Source organism: Nyctereutes procyonoides, unplaced genomic scaffold, assembly GCF_905146905.1.
Source record: "Nyctereutes procyonoides isolate TBG_1078 unplaced genomic scaffold, NYPRO_anot_genome, whole genome shotgun sequence".
Classification (NCBI taxonomy): Eukaryota; Metazoa; Chordata; class Mammalia; order Carnivora; family Canidae; genus Nyctereutes; species Nyctereutes procyonoides.
Genome location: NW_026575160.1, coordinates 18,101,963 through 18,122,372, shown reverse-complemented (window position 1 = coordinate 18,122,372; position 20,410 = coordinate 18,101,963). Strand labels below are relative to the sequence as shown.

Here is a 20,410-nt window from a genome sequence, read left to right as displayed (position 1 = left end):
TAGTACCAGGGTACAGGGAAGGAAAAGAAAGACATTGCCAAAATGAGAATGATATCAAGAACATGTGTGTAAAACATGCTTGGAAAATATAAAGAAAAATATAAAATTATACTTCTAATTTTATGCAAAATGGAGTAAACACATGAACCATGACCAAAGGAAATGTGAGAAAGATTGAGTGGGAACTCTCGAGGGTATTCACATGACTAGCTGTGTGACCTTGGGTTAGTTACTAAACCTTTCCCAGCTTCAGGTTTCTCATCTAGTACCTACCCTTGTGGAGTTGTGTGTCTGGCATGAGTTTCCATGTGCAAAATGCCTGGAGTAGCTTCTGACACATGAGGCCCCGTAGACACTAATCACATTAAGAAAGCCCTTCACTGCTTCCAGGGTAGGCTTTATATCTTCAGTTTACTTGCAGATCTTAATTATCTTAAACTGGCATTTCATTTTGTTGGTTTTTCATCTTAGTCTGCTTTTTTCTTTATGTCTTCCTGTTTCTGATAGATCAGCTTGTATTTTTGAGGTGCGATATCAGAGATGCCAAAAAGTTTCCTGATATCTAATGCTGAATTCTACTAGAAATAATTTTCAAAAGTATGGGTTCTTTTACCCTGAGTTCTCACTATGCTTATTCTTGTCCTTACTGTAGAGTCTTTTTTCTTTTCTATCGGTTGTTATGTAGTTTATTTATTTTGCTTTTAGTGATCCTTAAAAAGGCAATAATTCTCAGGAAATTTTCAAGATGAATATTAAAATTAGTAGTTAATTTTAAAAAGTTAAGGTGGGAATTATAAAAATGTATGTGTCCATTCTTTTTTTTTTTAAGTTTTTTAAAGCTTTTATTTATTCATGACAGCAGAGAGAGAGAGAGTGAGAGAGAGGCAGAGACACAGGCAGAGAGAGAAGCAGGCTCCATGCAGGGAGCGCGATGTGGGACTGGATCCCGGGTCTCCAGGATCACGCCTTGGGGCCGAAGGCGGCGCTAAACCACTTGGCCACTGGGCTCCCCCCGTATGTGTCCATTCTTAATCACTTTCTACTAACTTAAGTCAATTTTTTAAAAATTTTATTTATTTATTCATGAGAGACAGAGAGAGGCAGAGACATAGAGGGAGAAGCTGGCTCTCTGTGGGGGCCTGATGTGGGACTCAATCCCAGGACCCCGGGATTACGGCCTAAGCCAAAGACAGATGCTCAACCATTGAGTCACCCAGGTGCCCCCAAATTAAATATAGTCTATTCAGTAATCTTTAATTCTGACCTCTTTAATTTCTGAATTCTGCTGATTTGGGTACTCATATCAGTCTTGCTTTAACCCTGACCCTATCTAAAAATTTTAGTTTTGTTTCTTCAAAGTGAAATGTGAACTTAAAGATACTCATGAAGCAAACTGAGTGCAGAATTGATCTACATTTTTATAATTATTTTATTGTTTCACACTCACCACACCTGTTTTGATAGCAGCCTCTTAGTGACTGTCCAAATCATTGAACTTAGATTCTTTTTTTTAATTTATTAATATTTATTTATTTTTTTAATAATCAATTTATTTTTATTGGTGGTCAATTTGCCAACATACAGAATAACACCCAGTGCTCATCCCGTCAAGTGCCCCCCTCAGTGCCTTCTATAGGCGAACAGCTCCACTTTCATGTTTGTATTTTATTGGTTTTATGTCCTATTTAGTTACATAACTATAATAACAAGTGCAACTTGCCAAAACAGTCTTTTTTCCAAAACTGTTTTTATTCCAAAACAGTGTTTGGAATAAACCACACTGGAACTTGTAAGTATCACTTCAACTGGTAACAAAAGTGAGCTGAGGGTCCCAAAGGTTGGGCTAGCAGTCATGGATGTTCGGTCATGTGGGCATTGAGTAGTATGGTTTACAGGAAGGTTGGGAGGCATCAATGAATCTATAGTTATGGAAGAGGAAGTCAGTTATGGAAACTTTAAATATGCAGTGGTTCTCAAATACTAGCATACATCAGAATTATCTGGATTGCTTGGTAAAACACAGATTGGTGGTAAAATCCAGAGTTTCTGATTTGGTGGGATTGAGGTGGGATTTGGATTTTTGACAAGCTGCCAGGTGACGCTACCTCTGCTGATCCAGGGAACACAATCTGAGAACCTTGAACTACAGCCAGTTTTGGTGGTGTGGATGGGGGTGGTCTTTTCCAACATCAGCATGCATAAGGCAGAAGGCCAGGTGTCATCTTCCCATATGTCTACCTACCCACTCTCTAGTAGATAGACATTAGGTTTTCTGTTATGCTTAGTTCTTGGTATTGTGTTGAAATTCTTAATTTTTTTTCTTTGTCTATGTAGGAATTTACTTGGAATTTGGGAACGAATACAATGAGGGTTTTTAAAGTCTTCATGTTCCTTGTTTTTTGCTTCCTTGAAAAAAAAAATGAAACTACTAGTTCACTTTTTCAACCTTGCTGGGAGTGCTACTTCCAAATCACATGCCCCCCAGCCTCCTCCTAGGGAGAAAAAAAAAATCCATCCGTCAGAAAACGTGTGTTTGGCAATAGCGCACCAGCTGCAGGGTGGAAAGGCAACGACGCGCGTGTGTTGTCAGCAAGCTGAGGACTTTCTCTGAGAAAGAAACAGATTATCTGATTGCCCTGCAATCTCCCTTTCAGAACTGGCTGACAGAACTGGAGATCTTTGCTATAATCTTCTCAGCTGCCATCCACGACTATGAGCACACCGGAACCACCAACAATTTCCACATTCAGACACGGTGAGGATGTTGGATGTTTGGAGAGGAGGCAGGAGGGGCCAGGCGTAGAGTTTTAGAAGTCAGAAAGGTGTTAGCTGTCTTTCTTTTGCATGGTTACTCTATTTTGCATTTCTGAAGAAAGGAACTTTTCTACAAGAGATCAGCCTGGTCAGCTTTGATCAAGATTTAGTTTGAGAACCCGTCTGCGCCCAATTCTCGTAATGTTATTCACATCGTATATGAATATCCTTTTCTTCTCTATTCTAATGCTAGCTATTTATTTACTTATATATATAATGTGCATACGCTACCTATTTCTACTAGGTGGTAGAAGAATTTACGTAAAGGTGCAGTTGTCATGTAGATTGGATCAGCGAGGATGGCGGATCAGGGTGTTTCTGTTGACATGTACGATAACTGGGCCTTCTTGCCCTATGGCCTCTGGGATTTTGGGGACACTCTTCTCCTTCCTGATTTCATCCTTGTTCTGTTTAGTGCTCGCATTGCTCCCTGGCAGAGGGTTTGGGGAGCTGGGTTGTCTCATGTAGACAGCCCTCGCCATAGATAACCTGTGTACCCACTATGATGAACTGCACAGGTAAACACAAATCTCTGGGTGGGGGGGTTGGTATTAAGTATGGGTCCAGGTACCTGACTCTGAACCTCTTGACTATAACAGACATCACTAATCATTTTTTTTTTAACCAAGCTTCATTTTTATCCTCAGTATTCCTCTCGACACAGCATTCTAGGCAAGCAGTACCAGTCAATTGTCTTTCCATTTAGGATGAAACTTCATCTGTCCTGTCCTAACCTAATAACATACCTTCTCTTAAGACAGTTATATGAAACTGGAGAGACTCTAATAGGGTTAATTGGGCCTTGACATAGTAATCAAGAGAAGCTAGAATTTGGTGAAAGATGGCATGTCTAAGAGGAAGAATGTAGTGGGGAGCGATGAGAATTTAAAACCAAATAAATACTTGAGGTTTCACTTGAAAAAGCAGGTGCATAGTCCAGATAGGTTTGTGTTCATTAAATCAATCTACATTTATTTAATGAACCGAACACTTAATTATGAGGTACACAAAAGAAGGCAGTATTGTTGGATCTCTGTTCAGAAGGGGAATTTCAATAGAATGTCAGCAGACAAAAGGATTTAAGCCATTAGCTTCATTGTCTATCTCCCCGCTTCCTCGCAGAGGGGAGCCTCAGCTGCTGGGAAGCAGCCTTTTGTGGTTCTGTTTCAAGGGCTTTAAATACAGGGAATTCCACAGAGCAGCTCTGTTGACTGGATATCTATGAGTGGTATCTTTGCTCTGAGGACTGAGGCTGCGATGATTAGCACCTGCTGAAGAAAGAGGCGGTTAGAGCAACTGTATGTGAGTCTTTGCTGGAGACCAATATCAAAACCCATCTCAACTCAGAGGAAATGGCTTCATTACAGCAGCTGGAAAAGAGCTTACCATCACAAAATACACATCAGTGGGAACCTTACTTAACAGATACAAGATAAGACCTTTCACCATGGGGTTTGCGCATTTTGTGTTATCTCCATAGGAGTAGGAAAATTTCAGTGGATTCCATTACGCTTGGTTTGGAATAAAATTGAAACATTGGTCTTCTTTAATAGAACTTTATTCAAAGCATCTCAGCCTGTGTGATCCCTATACAGAAAACTAAATCTGTAACCAAGTCCTTTGTCCCTTGATGATACGTTAAGCTTGACACTTTAAAGGCATACTAGCTATATCCCAAAGTTTGGCCAGTGACAGGCACAAGTTATTGTGAGGAGCAGTGGGCGAACTGTCAGAAGACCTTGCCTTCATCCCAACCCTGACCCGTAGGCATCGTGGTCTGGGAAGTCATTTTACATCACTGAGACTCTGCTTCCTTGATGAGAAACAAATAAGTTATAATAATCTAAGGCAGTGTACAGCTCTGTGTTTGGCGCAATGGTCTGCGAATAAGTGACTAGCAACTATCATATAATCCTTATATTCTTTACTCTCAATTTTATACACATGGCTTCCACATGGCAAAATTAAGATCAAGGTACTACCAGAGGCACTTGGCAGACTCTACCTACCAGGTGATATGTGTTCAGAAAATTATAACAATAATAAATAAATTCTTTCACTGAATAAAATTTTTAAAAATTAAAGGCATTCCAGAAAATACAAGGAAATTTGAGTTGACCCGTGTTTTATGAAATCCACCTATGCTACTAGTAGAGATCACTGAGATCTGGTTATGGAACAGCTTTCAGAGAGTCCTACAGTTGGATATCACATATTTCATATTAACATATTAACATTTAAATACCCTACAAATACCTATTGATGATTTGTGGTGTTGGTTTTAGTTAATTGGTTGACATAATGGCATGGGGGCAAATATAATTGTTAAACATAGGAAAAAAGGTGGTCCATTCTAGCTTGAGAGAGTTACCTGAAAAACCTCAACCGTTAAACATCCTAAACTATTTTTCTTTCTGTTCAGGTCTGACCCTGCTATTCTGTACAACGATAGGTCTGTATTAGAAAATCACCATTTAAGTGCAGCCTATCGCCTTCTGCAAGAGGACGAGGAAATGAATATTTTGATCAACCTCTCAAAGGATGACTGGAGGTAAGGATGAGACAGGAGAGAGATTTGGAGTCCAGGAAGAGAACCATGAGGAGAGATTAAATATGCTGCTTTTGGAGATATAGCACCACTTGAAATGTTTGTGGCACCTTCTTTCTCTGTCTCTTCCTACCTTGGTCTGTCCTCTCCCTCCCTCCTCCTCCTCCTCTTCTCTCTTTTCTCTCTCTCTTCCCCACCTTCTCTCTCTCTTTTTTTTTCTTAATACAAATACTGAAATATATTGTAGGTGCTTTGGAAATACCTGCTGTTTTTTACCTTAGGAAACGTCTCTGAATGAATTTAGGCACACCTGAGTTTGAATATGGACATAGTTACTAGTTGTATGGCATTTAGGAAGTTACCTAACCCTTCATACTGTTGTAAAATTTAATTTCTATAAAATAGATAATAAAATTTACCCCATGATTTAGTTAATGTTATAGTAAATGATATAATCCATTTAAAATGCTTAGCACATATTGTAATGTATGTATATAGCAAGCCTGCAAGGCTTTGTAGCTATAAATATAGGTCAAGATATTTCAAAGATTAGAGACAAAACCATTTTAATCTTTATAAAGTTCTGAATCTACTGTGATGCAAATAGTACTTATATTGTAATTAAATGCTTGGCTGTTCATTGTGCTAGCCATTATGTAAAGATTCAGAAAAGTAAGCCATACTGATATGTGTGTTCCACATGTCATATTCCTAAAAAATGATTCCTTAATCCTTAACCTTCACTTATTCCTCCTAAAAAAAAAAAAGTTCACCTAAATGGTTCAAGGTGATTAGAAATGTCACCATTAACTGATTTTGCTTAGAAGTGGCAAAAAATATAAACAAATTTTTACTTTCTTTCTTTCTTTTTTTTTTTTTACTTCCATGCTTCTCTCTTCATGGGGTGTCCCTGAAAGGGAGTTTCGGACCTTGGTAATTGAGATGGTGATGGCCACAGACATGTCCTGTCATTTCCAACAAATCAAAGCAATGAAGACTGCTCTGCAACAGCCAGAAGCGTGAGTGGACCTGTGACATCATGTGTTTTTATAGGTGTTTGAACTGGTTCTTGTCCATGTTTTTGCACCTTTGAAGTGTCCCTCCTTCAGAGAGCTTCCTTGAATGGTCTCACCATGTGGGGATGGTTGAGGAGAGGGCATTACAGTTGTACATATCACAGATTCTCATCAAAGTTGAAATAAATAATAGGGCCAGTAACAATTTGACCCCACACATTAGATTTTAAAATCATTCCTTGCAGGAAACTGAACAAAGATTCACTCAGTATGGGGGCAACAAAAGCCAGTGAGTGAATCTTTTAGATTCTTGTTTTTTTTTTTTTTTGAGTGATGCAATTATTCCAGAAATAGTTTTGAGTCCATTTATGAGGTGTCCAGCACCATAAACATGGAGACTAAGCTGTTGGATACCCCTGTGGGATGAAATGATGCTTCCCCCCAGTTCAGCTGAAGTGGGGGTGGAGATGAGAGAATGGGGAGAGGTTAAGAAATTAATGATTTTTAAAAACTCTTATTGAGGTTCTGAAAGTTTGTTTGTCATGTGTTTGGGTCCTTTGGGTTTATAGAATTGAAAAGCCAAAAGCATTATCCCTGATGCTGCACACAGCAGACATAAGCCATCCAGCAAAAGCATGGGAGCTCCATCATCGCTGGACAATGTCGCTTCTAGAAGAGTTCTTCAGACAGGTACCTTGTTGTGCTATTCTCAGGGCTGTCAGCACTGGATAGTTTCTGAGTTTTATATTTCAGCAATGCTATAAGAAGACTATTGGCATTTCAGTCATTTTCTTTGGGGAGGAAGGGTTCATAGCTTGTGTGTGTGTGTGTGTGTGTGTGTGTGTGTGCGTGCGTGTGTGGCATTTTAGTCATGTTATGTTTGACTCTTACCTAAATTTTGGTTCTCAGAATATTATGGTATTTCTGTCCTATGCATTTCTGTTTGGAAAAAAAAATTATTTTTGTCCGTTTTTTGGTCAAGGTGTCATTTGGTTACTTTCCCTTTTACTCCTATTCTAATGGGTTGACCAAATGGTGGTTGCTTTTGCATCACCATGTGGGATTAAGATGTTAACCTTTAACTCATAATAATCTGTTATAATTGATTGGGTGGTTTCTTTTGAGCCGGATAAGTTAGATTCTAAAGCGAGGTGTAGCAATTTGTGGTCAGGAAATCACTAGAAGCTACTGTTTCAATTATATTTAAACATACTACATCCATCCTAAGACCCAGGATTGTGTTTTCTACAAGGGTATCCAGTTTTTAGTGAGTAGGCAATACTTTAAAATTAAAAAAAAAAAAAAGGTACACAGAAGTAGAGAAATGGAGAAATAAATGCATCGTACCAAAACTGATGTCTTCCAACAAGAGCTGCCACTAAAACATTTGCTTCGAGACATGAGGTCCTGAGGTTGGAAGCCAGATGACATGCAGGCTGTAAGGACCTAAAATATAGCAAATTCACATCAGCACAGCTAATTCAGTTACTTCTGCACAAGACACTACTCATGATGCCAGTCTCAACTCTGTCCCCTAAACTGACATGAGATAGGCTCTTTTAATGGTTACTCAATTTTTGGAAGTAAATTACTCCTATGATTACTCTTATTCTATGATTTTGATTTGAATTGAAAAGCTGTAGGAGGCATCTACGTGTGTGTATTTTTTCTTCTGAAACTGTACACAATTTCTAGTGATGAGGTGGGAGCAGAGTCAACAGCATATTCAACAATATCCAGAAGACCCTTTATTGAAGCTTTTATTCCAACTGGTTTGTGGGACTAATCCAATCCCTCTTCTAGTTCCCAATGGTCTTTTTTTTTTTTTTTTTTTTTAGTTCCCAATGGTCTTATCTGTGATTTGTATTTTAGGAGGTGCTGGCAGTAGGAGGGATTTAGGAGAAGGTTGAACCATATGTTTCCTTAGGGTCCTTCTGGCATTAAATGTTCTATACTTCCTTCACACTGTCTAGGGGTGCACATCAACACATGCACATACGCATGTTCCCCTAAACTGTTATGTGAATATACCCTAAGGTACCCGATTCTACATGTGGGCATTTCCCCTTGCAAAGTTATTGCTTGGTCTCTCAGGCTTGTTTTCAAGGAGAACCCAGTGGTGTGCGAGGAACTAGAGCTATACAGGTATGGCCTTATATATATAAGAATGACTGCAAATTCATCCTTAATCAAGGCCTAATTTTGAGCCAATTTTCTGGAAGCTGTTTTTCTAATATTAGTGAAAGGATTTTATTATATGCTTTCTTTAATATTGCTTGTGTGATAACACCCCCTATGGCTGAGAGTATTTAATCCATAGCCAAAGGTAGGTGATAGCTAATTCATTTAAGATTGAGGTATAGGAATGATTCTTTCTTTTAATTGTGAGTGATTATGAGAAATTGCTTAAATATGTGCACAATTTTTCCCATAAAGGAAACCTAGTTTGCATACACATATGCTTTAATTGAATGAAAAGGTGCTAGAGGCAATGTGAAAATAACCTTATTGAATTTCTTGCCTATTGGGAGTGGAATGTTAGCTCACTGGACTGGAACCATTTTTTAGTAATTATGATTCAGTAAATTATTTTTATCGACTTAATATTTTAACCCAGATGCCATGAGCCATTGTAAGTAACCCATGTAGGAGAAATGTTGCCTCAGCTCTTAACTATAGATTTTAAATCGGACAGTTCAAATGGGAAATCTCAATGGGACTACAGAGTCTTTGAAAATATTACATTTGAAAGCTGGGCTATAATTCAAAATAAGGGCATAGCCTCAGTGTTGATAGACCAGACCTTCCATACTTTGCTAAAAGAGTAAGTTACATCTTCAGTACTATAACCATATTTTACAAAATCCAAGCTATGGCCTTGGGGTGCTTCTCAATGAAATATTGACTTTTAAAAAGTAGAAGTTTGCCTCTTTGGTAAATACATGCTATAAAAGTCTTGAGGTTCATTTCCTCTATATTTCTGGTTTTTTAATATTTTGCAAACATCAAATTCATACAATTCTTTAATATCCTCTGTGTCTGTGGTTGTTTCCCCATTTCTAATTCTCATTTCATGTATTAGTGTTTTTCCCCTTGCTTCTCTATGAAATTGGCTAATCATTTGATTATTTTGTTTTTATTTTATTTGATAATACCTTAAATGAGATTTTCATTTTTACTAATTCATTTGTTCTGCTTGAATTTGTTTTGTTCTTTTGCTAACTCCCTGAGTTGGATGATCCATTCACTTATTTCATTCTGCCTGTTTAGAATTAGAAGATATAAGGCTAGGAATTTGACTTTTTCTTATAAATCTCATAGATTCTGATATACAATATGTTCACAATCATTCCTTCCTAAATATTCTGTAATTTTGGTGTAGATTTTTCCTTTACAGAAGAGTTGGTTCAGATAGAGGTGTTTGTTTATATATTTTAACAGTGGTGTGCTCTTTTGCTCTCTAGTTTTATAATTAATTTGTGGCTTATTGAAATTCAAAGAATTTTTTCATTGTTTGGATTTTATTGTGAATCATTTGTCACCTACCATATAATGTTTTGTGAATGTTCACTGCTCTTGAAAAGTAGATTCATCTTCTACTTGCAAGGCATAGAATTCAAAGAATACCATATACGTCTACCTTATGAATTATGTCACTTAGGTATTTTATATATCATTTGAAAAATTGATCTATTGTGGGTTGACAGGTGTTTCTATTTTCTTTTCTATGTAGTGTGAATGTCGATTCTGTATTATTTGGTTCTTGGATATTCATAACTATTAGATCGTCATAATTTATTGTACCCTTTATCATTATAAAGCCTGCTTCTTTGCCTCATCTAATGCTTTTACCTAGAATTCAAATTTGACTCATTTTAAGAATATGGCCCTTGTCTTTGCACAGGTCTTTACCTTTAACCTTTCAGAGACAATTTGGTTTGGATGTGCCCTTTAAACACTGAATATAGTTGAGGTTTTTTTTTATGAGGCCATCTAAAATTATTTTATTTTATTATTTGAAATCAGCTGTATTCATATCTATTGAAATGATGGGAATCTTTGATCTTAGATGCCATAGTATTTTATTTTATGCCTTCTGTTTTTATAGCTTCTTCGTAAATAGTTCATTATATTGGCTATGCTATCTGCTTTGTTCTCTATTTCTTCTGATGACTTGGAAGTTTTATAGAGTTTTTAGTTCTTCCAGTGGCTAACTTGATGATAAAAATTCTACATCCTTTATTTATTTATCTATTGCCTCCTTGTTATAAAAAGTAGTAAACTTCTGCTTCCTCTCTCCTCTTCTCCAGCATCTAATTTTAGTTGGTTTTATTAACTTGTTTCATTCTTATAGTCTGTCCTTTGTTATTTAAATATAGTTCTATTATTTTATATATCATATTTAAATGATATATTCGTATCCTCATCTACAGCAGAAAGCCAATGTTTATTCGTTACCTCCAGACATTATTCCTCATTTCACTTCTATAACATAATTAACTCCTTGTTACTACTTGTTGGGCATATTATTTCTAAATTGTCCTGATTTTTTAAATGAGCATTCTATGGCATGTACTACATGCTGCTTACAAAAGATATGTGCTAAACAAAGTGACCCAAAACAGTAGAAAGCATATCTGGCAAAAGCATAATTTTCTAGTTGTTCTTGTCTTGGTTCTACTCAGTGTTCGTACTTTCTAACATCTACTCAGTGTTGGTTGATCATCCACTGGCCAACATTGTTCCTCAAGCGATTTCTTCTAGAAGAGCTAATGAAACCACATTTTTGTGTACTTGCCCATTTTTCTACTACTGTTTTACTTGGGCCATAGTTTGCTTGGGTAAGACTTTTTTTTTTATCAAACTTTCTTTCCCTGAGGCCTTTTTAAGATTTCACTCAAGTGTCTTCCACCTGTGAATATTGCTATGGAGAGGTTGGAGACCCTGCTGTAATTATTTTCCTGTTTAGGTGACATATCTTTTTGCTTATGTGCCCTAAAGGATTACTACTTTACCTTTGAAGCTTACTGATCTTACTAGGATAAATTTCAGTAATGATTGTTCTGTAATAGCTTTTCTTGGGAACTGGCATGTTCTTTTCTTCTATAGATTCAAGTTACATTGATTAAATCTTTGAATGCTTTTGTTTTCCGTTTGTTCAGTTCTCTTCTATAGGGAAAACAGTTCATATGTTGCTCTCTTTAGTTTTCTTCCATGTCTATATTTTAACTTTAAATCTTCATTAACTCTTTGATCAGTGATATTTGTTTGGTCTGCTTTTTACATTCCTGACCTTCATGCCCCTTAATATTGTTTTCATCAAGAACGACTCATTTGTGCTGCTTCCAGGCAATCTTCTTTTATGCATGATTCTGTTTTTCTTTTCCATATCTTTCCTGAGTTCCGCTAGCTCCTGTTTGCCTGAGTCCCTGTTCTTGATAATTTCAGGAGTTTCCTTCTATTCATGACAATGTTTGGTCATCACTGGGTGGCACTGTTTTTTTCTGGTATTTCCTATCCATTATTTATTTATTTTTGTTTCTTCCTTTATTCCCTTTTTTTCCCCTTTTTCACTTGAAATATCTTTTCACAAGTTTTTTTTGTTTGTTTGTTTGTTGGTAGTGATGGTAGTGCTCCTTCTTGCTCCTTCATTTTATTATTATTATTATTATTATTATTTACTATCATTGAATGAAATGTATTGTTTTTAGACTATTTGCAGGAGATATGTGCCCAGGAGGAACCAGAGCAGCAATATTCTAAAATAACAGAGATTCTTCATGGTTTCTTTTGAGGTTTCTGTGATGTGGGATGTGTTTTGTGTGTGTGTGTGTGTGTGTGTGTGTGTGTGTTAATCTTTATTTCTTCCCAGACAATAGTGGGCAGCAATTTCTGCCATCCATCATCCTCTTGCCATGCCTATGTATTTCCTCATTCAAATTCTCCTTTTCTACAATTCCTAGGGACTAAATAGGGTTCAGGGTAGCTTCTCACACCAGAGAGAACCAGGAGAACTATGTTCTTCAAGTTTTATCTGAGATCTTCAGCCATAGGCTTCTTCTCTGGAGATCTGACTTCATCCTTATCCGATATTCACAACATTTAGTAGCCATTCCTCATATAGTTTGATTTGAGAGGAGAGATTTTTCCTAGTATTTGTGTTTCTGATTCTTGCTGTCCTGTTTTGAGAGGATAATTTCTGAGAAGAAAGGACACAGATGTCTTTACTATACTATCTTAAATCCGAAATCACAATAATTTTCTTATACTTCATATTTATAACTTTTTCTCCTGGGAAAGAAAACTGTACATTGCTGCAATTTTTTGTGTGTGATACTTTTGTTACCCTCTCCAATAATATACTTTTTCTTCATTCTACCTGGAAAGACTCACTTGAGACGTCACCTGCCCTTGAACTTACAATATAGAAATAATCTTTGTTTCTCATTTGGTTTGTTGCTTACATATGGCTGCTGTAACACACAGAATATATAATAACACACATAAAATGGGAGTTTATTACCCACTCATGTGAATTACAGGACAAGTGTTTCTTGATTGGCAGGTAGTTTATAATTAGCAGTGATTTTAGACCCAAACTCTACATGGCTTCCATGTTGCTTATCTACATCAAGCCAGCAAAAAAAGGGAAGAACATGGACAAGTAGGCATAGGAGATTTTATATGCCAGAAGTATGGTAGAGATACATCCCCTTCCTCTTGTTTTATTATCTAGCACTAACAGGCAGAGATCCTGGAAAACGTAGAGTAACTGTATGGACAGAAATAGAGGAGGAAACAGAGGGAAGTTTTATGAACAGCTAACTGCCTCATTGTTCCCCCAGCCTGCCTGTCATAATGTAGCCAAAGGAGCTTGAGTGTTTCTAATCAAATTATCTCTTCATTCATTCAACAAATATGCATTGTGTTTCTTTTGCAGATTGACTAGATGACTTTATTAGTCTTAAACTCCACCATGGGAATGATACTTATTTTTGTGCTTTGTCCTAGAAGAAAAAAATGAATTAGTTAAAAAAAAATCCTTCATGCTGAGACTTTTGCCCTTTATTTTTTTTTTGGAAAATATTAAGGTCTTCAGTAAAAAGGAAAGGGTATGAATAATTCCACATGGACCAGTAGTTATAGTCATATGATATTTTTGAAATCAAGTTGAATTCACCTGTACAAGTGCATCCTTTCACATTACTTTCTGCACATTTTTTTCCAATTCATAAATGTGTCTGTGCTCCAAAGGAAATTCAATGACCACTACTTTAAAATAGGCTTTTAATAGTTGAGTCTACTCAGCTTAATTACATCCAAAAATGTAAATGATGTGTAGATGTGGGTATGGATAAATCCATGGGATGTCATTTCATAGCTTATACTTTTTTAATAATAAAAGCCAAATTGATGCTTATACCTTAATAGTCAAATGGTTAGTGTTCACCACCTTTTCTTCTAAACCACCCCCATTAAAATGTACCAAAAACTCACCTTGTATCTCTGCTTCATAAGGAATTAAAATGAGTTTTATTTGTCTTAGCTGAGTTATCTGCTAAACCATCTACACAACAACAGTTTATGTTATACTCTTCCTTCTCTGCATCCTGTCCAAGTAGAAGTAGCATAGGGGTAAATTATTTTTATCATGCCACTTGAGAGATAGTACAGTCCTTAGCAAGGCATACTCAGAAATAGAAGAGCCATTGTGTCCCATGAGGTGTCTATACAGGACACCTTAACTGAACCACTTCAGGACTGTTCCTAAGACCCTTGGATGACCCCAGCACCTATTGTGACCCCACCATTCAGCTTCCTCAGACACCCATTCCTTTTCCTTCCTTTCAGTAGATGTTCTGTATATGGACCAGCATCCCTTCTCTTTCGTAACATGCCTTAGAAAGAAAAAGTATTGCGTTTTTAATCCAGATCTAGTTTTTGAACGAAGTTGTTATTACTTTTTATTTACTCTTAATGTATTGTTAATATTTATTCTAATCAGAGTGTATTTGATATAACAAATTCACTAAATGTTTCTCAAATCTTGACTTAGATATTAGAGATACCTAAGATATCTAATATCAGAGAAACAATAATAGTTCTTTTATTTATTTACATATATTTCTCAGTTAATCCTCATCACAACCTGGTGAAATAGAGGGTATTATCTCATACTTTATAGAACATAAAACTGAAATGTAGAGAGGGAAAATAAGCTTACTATAATCACACAGCTAGGGAGAGAAAGGCCAGATTCAACTCACATCAGTAGCCATTAACCTGAGCAGATTCTATCCTAGTAAAATGAATCAGCACTAATTCACTACTATAAGAAGGGTGCCATCCTCTCCCTTTCCTCTAGGTGTGTGACTAAAGCTTTTGGTTCAGGTTTTCAAAAATCATTTCCCTCATTATTTAGACTTTCCATAGTACCTACTTGTTATAGTGATGCTTTTGGTTAGATTGAGAATATATTGGCCAGAGAATTATTACTGTCTGACTTGAGAAACAAAAGCAATTATTTACTGTTTCTTTTTTGGTCCACTTTTCATTATGGACTGAGCCTTGTGCTTAAGACCCTGGAAGCACTTACCTGAGTTGTGTGTAGGTTTAGATAGCAACACTAGGAGAATAAAACCAAAACAGTCCAGTTTGAATTTGTGTCTTGGAGACTGCCCACAACACAGGGGCTTCACTGGCTCATGAAAGGCCACAGCTCTACACAACTTGAGAACACACAGGAATCCTGACTGCAGTGTTGGCTCTAGGCCACAGGACGCAATGGCTTTTCTTATTTTCCTCAGGGGACCTATTGCTGTCTGATGAGGCTTTCTATACAACAGCATGTGCCTTTGCAGTTGGATGGACTGATTGGACTCCAGAGGGCTTCAGTTTCTTGGTGCCTTTTATGCAGAGGAGCAGGCCCTAGAAGGACTTATTACATAATGTAATTGTAATAATTATAATAAAGACCAGTGGCCTTTGTGGCAGTTGAAGGTGCTAAATAAAATCTGGGCAACTGCACCTACTGATCTTAATTTACTATGACCTCCTGTTTTTCTAGGGTGACAGAGAAGCAGAGCTGGGGCTGCCTTTTTCTCCACTGTGTGACCGAAAGTCGACGATGGTTGCTCAGTCTCAAGTGGGTAGGTGTTACAGCCCTTTGGATGGAAATAATAAACAGAGAGGGATACCTAAAAGTAAGCTCAGATGTTCCCAGTGATTCTTTGGCAGGGAACCTGGCTCCATTTTGCTCTGCTGTGCTCATGGTCGGTTGGATTGATGGAGGTGTTCTCCCCGCTCTTTTCCCTGGAATGTGGCTGGTTTGTGGGGAGATTAGAGAGCAATTCTCTGCTGTTTCTATCATTCCCCACCAAGAGCAAAAGGGGCCTCAACTTTACAATGTGATGACAAGAATCAGTGGCAAGAAGCCCATTCTATTTCAGCCTCTCCATTCTGCATTCAATACCGGAAATCTTGGCATTTCTCCTCAATGATACTTCCTCTGGCCCTGTTTCCAGGACAGTCCCATTTCCTAGATAACGCTACTTTCAGGATTGGCTCATTTTAAATGTTTCCTTCTTTTTAGAAACTTTTTAACACTTTTTTTTTTTTTTGGTAGAGGTAATTTTGTACTGCTAATTACCATAATATATATGCATTTCGAAAATCCTCAGACATGAGAGAGGTTACCAGTATCACACATAAATTAAATATCATCAGTGCTCTTCATTTGGAAGAGTCTGAAATCATTCAAAAAAGTAAATTCAACAAGGATTTACTGATTTTTTTCTACTTGTATTTTGAGTACTCATTCATTTTTTTCATGATAATATATTGAGTTTCTGTTAGGTGCAGGGCACTGCTAGGCACTGTAATAGAAGTATGTCATAAAAAACAAATAAAAATTATATATGGTATCTGCTCCCAAAGACATTGAACTAGTATCAGGTGGTAGGCAAGATGTTAGGAAAACAAAATCTATTTGAGTGTTACAGTGCAAAGATAGAGTTCTGTATATGGTATAATCAGGTACAGAACAGAGCGTGTAGATGGTTAGACTCAGAAAGACTTGGAGGGTGCATTTGAGTTGAGGCTTAAGAAATAAGTGGGCAACATCTAGGCAAATGGTGCTGTAGGTGAGATGTATGTAATGGGTCGGTGGAAGGGCATTGCAGATAAGAGATCAGCATATACTAAGCAGGGAAATTTAAAACAGCCTAGTGTGATCAGGGCACTACAAACAACTCCTGGCTGGAGTAGTGGGCAGATGAAGTGAGCAACATGTCTAGAGAGAAAATCAGGGTATATCTAAAGAATTGTAAGTAAAATTTAAAAATATGGAAATTGATGCTTCAGGGTAAGAGTCATTAAACTGTAGCCTTTGGGCTAAATCTGGCCTACCACTTGGTCCTGTAAATGGTTTTATTATAACAGAGCTAAGCTCATTCATTTGCATATTGCTATGGCTACTTTTACACTGTAGTGACAGAGTTAAGGAGTTGTCATAGATTTGTCCCACAGAACCTAAAATATTCACTTATCTGGCCCTTTACAGAAAAAGTTTGTCAACCGCTGTTTTAGGAAGACTTCTCTATTGGATAGCTGGAGAATTTTGAGTAAGTCTAGAGGCAAGGAAATCAGCTAGGTGCCTTCTGCAGGATTACAAGCAAACAGTGATGAGTGATAGGACTGAAGGAGGATGGAGACTTTCCAGAAGAGAGGTGGCATGAAATATATTAAGGATTCAGCTGAACACAAAACTAAGGTGAAGGCAGCAATCCAGATTAAGTGGTCCTGTTTATAAGGGTTGGAGGGAAAGCTGATGAGTTAGTTCTGGTTTGGACATGTTGACTTTAACTTGTACAAAAGCAAAAAAAGGTGAAAACTGTCATGAAACACTTCAGTTTCAGCTTGAACTGAAATTATAAAATTGTACCACAATTAACTAAGAATACAAAGTTGGACATCAGTGTTTCTTTATCAGGATACTATGGGTATTTGGGACATTGCTTGTTTTGCCAATTATGTTGTAGGACTTTTAGCAACCTTTATTGCTGGGCATTAAATGCCAGGATCACCCACCTTGGTCATTATGAAAACCAAATAAGCATTTGCACCAAACAAATGCTTGATTTGGTATTTCATTTCCTCCCAACTTTCATGTGGCTGCGTAACGAACTATCACCAATAGTTCCAGATTATATATTTTCTACTAATGTGTTATAGAACACCTGGGTATTTTTTTGAGCCATTGATACAATAACTCTAGCCTAACATCAGCTGTCTCCCTGACATGGTGATATCTCTAAGGTACAGTTCTGAATCTGACCCCTCTCCTAATTTCCAACCCTTTTCTTCTAATTCTGTTTGCTCTCTCCCATCTGGACATGTCCTTTGTACCCCAGAATCAGCAATCTAAGACCAAGCCCATCATCCTTTCCCCAGCCACATTCTCCCCCATCGACTCTGGGCTCTCTGCTTTGCTGGGGGAAGTCTCTGACAATTCCCACTTAGAGGCAGCACCACCTCCTGCTGTGCTTGCACCTATGCCTCCGTGACACCCCCACCTTACAGTGGCACTGGATCCTGCCTTCCTTTAGCTATTGCAACAGCTTCTGAAAGATTTTCCCAGCCTCATCCCCTCCTGCTCTCTCCCTTCTTGCCAGATTAAGTTTCTTGACAAATCAATTTTCCCAAAGAACATTTAAAAAAACCTGTGAGGCTGCCCAAACATCTCAAGGGACTTCTAATACCCATCGAAGTCCCAACTCCTTGGCCTGACCCTTAGGAGCCTCCCTCCCTGTGCTGATGATGACTTCCTGCCTTCTCAAGCTTTGCCTCTCCAACTCTAAAAAAAAATCCTTAAGCCCCAGTTATTCCTCAGACACATCCTGCATTTTCTCTCATCCTCATTGCTTTGCTTATTCCATCCCTTCCACCTAGTGTGAAGACACTTAGGGCTCAGCTCAAACATCACAACCTCCATAAAGCTATTCATAGGCCTCTCAGTGGGTGGGAAAATATCCTCCCTCCCTTACCTTCCCAGGGGCCTTCTTTGGTCTTCTCCTTTGGCCCTTGCCATATACTCTAGGGGTCATTTTTCTGTTCAGTTAATCTCTCATAAACTCTTTGAAGGTAGACAGGTTGTGTTCTACATCTTCATCTATATGCATCACCGACCACAGCATTTGTTCCATTGTGGGGGTTGAATATGTGTTTCTTAATCACTTGATTGAGCTAACTGCTAGAAAATCATAAGAAAGTTATGCAGGAGAAATGGAACTGACTCATGGTATTCAACTTAAGGAATATGTTAAATGAATAAGACCAACCTACTCTCTCCTAATCTGATCTGGAGCTCCTCTGTGGATAAATTTTCAAAAAGAAAAAAGATAAGATTCATTAGTCTCCATTGGAAAATGTAGAAAGGCCAGGTAATATGTAGCTCCTCTAAAGTGTTGCTGTCTCTCTTCAGGTTTTATTGATTTCATTGTGGAACCCACCTTCACTGTGCTCACGGACATGACTGAAAAGATTGTGAGTCCCTTAATTGATGAAACCTCCCAAACCGGCGGGATAGGACAGAGGCGTTCAAGGTCAGTGGGGAAACTCGATGGTTAGAGGTCAGGTTGGCCTGTCCACGAGGACAGAGTGGTTCCTTTGGTAGAGATGGGGGTATTTCCTAATGATGTTTGCCCTATCTCTCTTGTAAGAGAGAAGTCTGCCTCTTTCTTTTTCTCAGAGGAATGGAAGGTGTACTGTCTGTGCTCTACAGGCTGGCCTGGAAGGAGGTAGCCATGCTCTACACCATGACTGGTGGGTTTCCAGTACTGGTCCTCCACCCCATTCTCTCTTCTGGTGCTTTTGCTCAAGACAGCACCTATCACGACACTTTGACCTCCTGGGCCCAGACAGTCCTTGCTCCCCATGCTACAAAAAGAAAGTACTGCTGATCAGAATTCTTAGAAGAAATGAAACTGATTTTCATTTCTAGGTTTAGGGAGAGAATGAAGTGGAGGAAGGGAAAAAAAATCCTGAAAATTTTAAATCACCTTTTGAAACAACTTCATTATATTGAGCATAGATTAGTAGCAGGCTCTGGAGTCAGAATCCACGTTAAAAATCATAGTCCCATTACTTGGTAGCTGTGCCATCTCAGGTGAGTAGCCTCAGTTTCCTCATGTGGGGTATAATATTCCTAGGTTGGAGGGAAGATTAAAGGAATTATTCAGTGTAACAAAGCCCTGAACACAGGGTTGGGCACGGAAGAAGTGCTTGCTACAGTAAAGCTAACCCTTGATTTGTATTAGCGGTACCACTGCTAGTCCTACCACCCCTTTTCCACTTGTCCAGGTAAAACCTAGGGCTTTGTCATATAGGAGAAAGGAGAGAAATAGAATTAGTGGGAAAATAAGAAAGGTGAAGCAAGAGAGGGAGTCAATAGAAGGGAAGGTAAAACAACTGTTAAGACAGTGGGGGGAAAAAAAGACAGTGGGAACCCGGGGATGCTCAAGGTGAATGGGCTCAGTAAGGACTACTCTCACGGAGGACAGAAGCCTTCCACCTGAGTCCCCTGCCCCACAGCCCTGCAAGCACTGAGCTGAAACACAGCCTACTTATCTAGCCAGCCTCAGTTATGTTTGTCAGTGGGTTTGCATTTGTGTGGGTCACAGCGCTAGCCATCTGGAAGTGTGTGATACATTCAAGTTTCCCAGAAGATGATACTTCCTATATTTGCAAAATCGCCCATGGTTAAAGCTTGAAGTAATAATATTCATTTTAAAAATGCCTTCTGTACAACTCATTTCCCCACAATCTCCGAGGTGTCTGTGCCTTTTCAGCTTCCCCCAGGAACAAAAGAAAATCATCTTACTGTGGCCTTGGGGACTCTGGGGACAGAGACACTCCAGTCCAGTGGGAGGTGGAGCTGGAGAGAAAGAGGTACAAGTGGCTGGGTAACCTGGAAAAGTGGTCAGTGTGGAAGCAAGTGGGTGCACTGGGGAGCCAAGTAGAAGCCCAATTTCAA

The 20,410-nt window shown here is 38.2% G+C and overlaps 1 protein-coding gene across 6 annotated transcripts in view; it reads left to right on the top strand.

The window, feature by feature from the left end:
- Window positions 1–20,410, top strand: part of PDE1C (phosphodiesterase 1C) — a 488,089-nt gene that overhangs the window by 402,466 nt on the left and 65,213 nt on the right. For all 6 annotated transcript variants that reach the window (XM_055314667.1, XM_055314669.1, XM_055314672.1 and 3 more), the window contains 6 exons: window positions 2,655–2,755; window positions 5,237–5,365; window positions 6,280–6,381; window positions 6,948–7,068; window positions 15,446–15,527; window positions 18,860–18,980. In XM_055314667.1, the coding sequence (XP_055170642.1) occupies window positions 2,655–2,755; window positions 5,237–5,365; window positions 6,280–6,381; window positions 6,948–7,068; window positions 15,446–15,527; window positions 18,860–18,980 (656 nt within the window). The remainder of the gene's footprint in view (window positions 1–2,654; window positions 2,756–5,236; window positions 5,366–6,279; window positions 6,382–6,947; window positions 7,069–15,445; window positions 15,528–18,859; window positions 18,981–20,410) is intronic.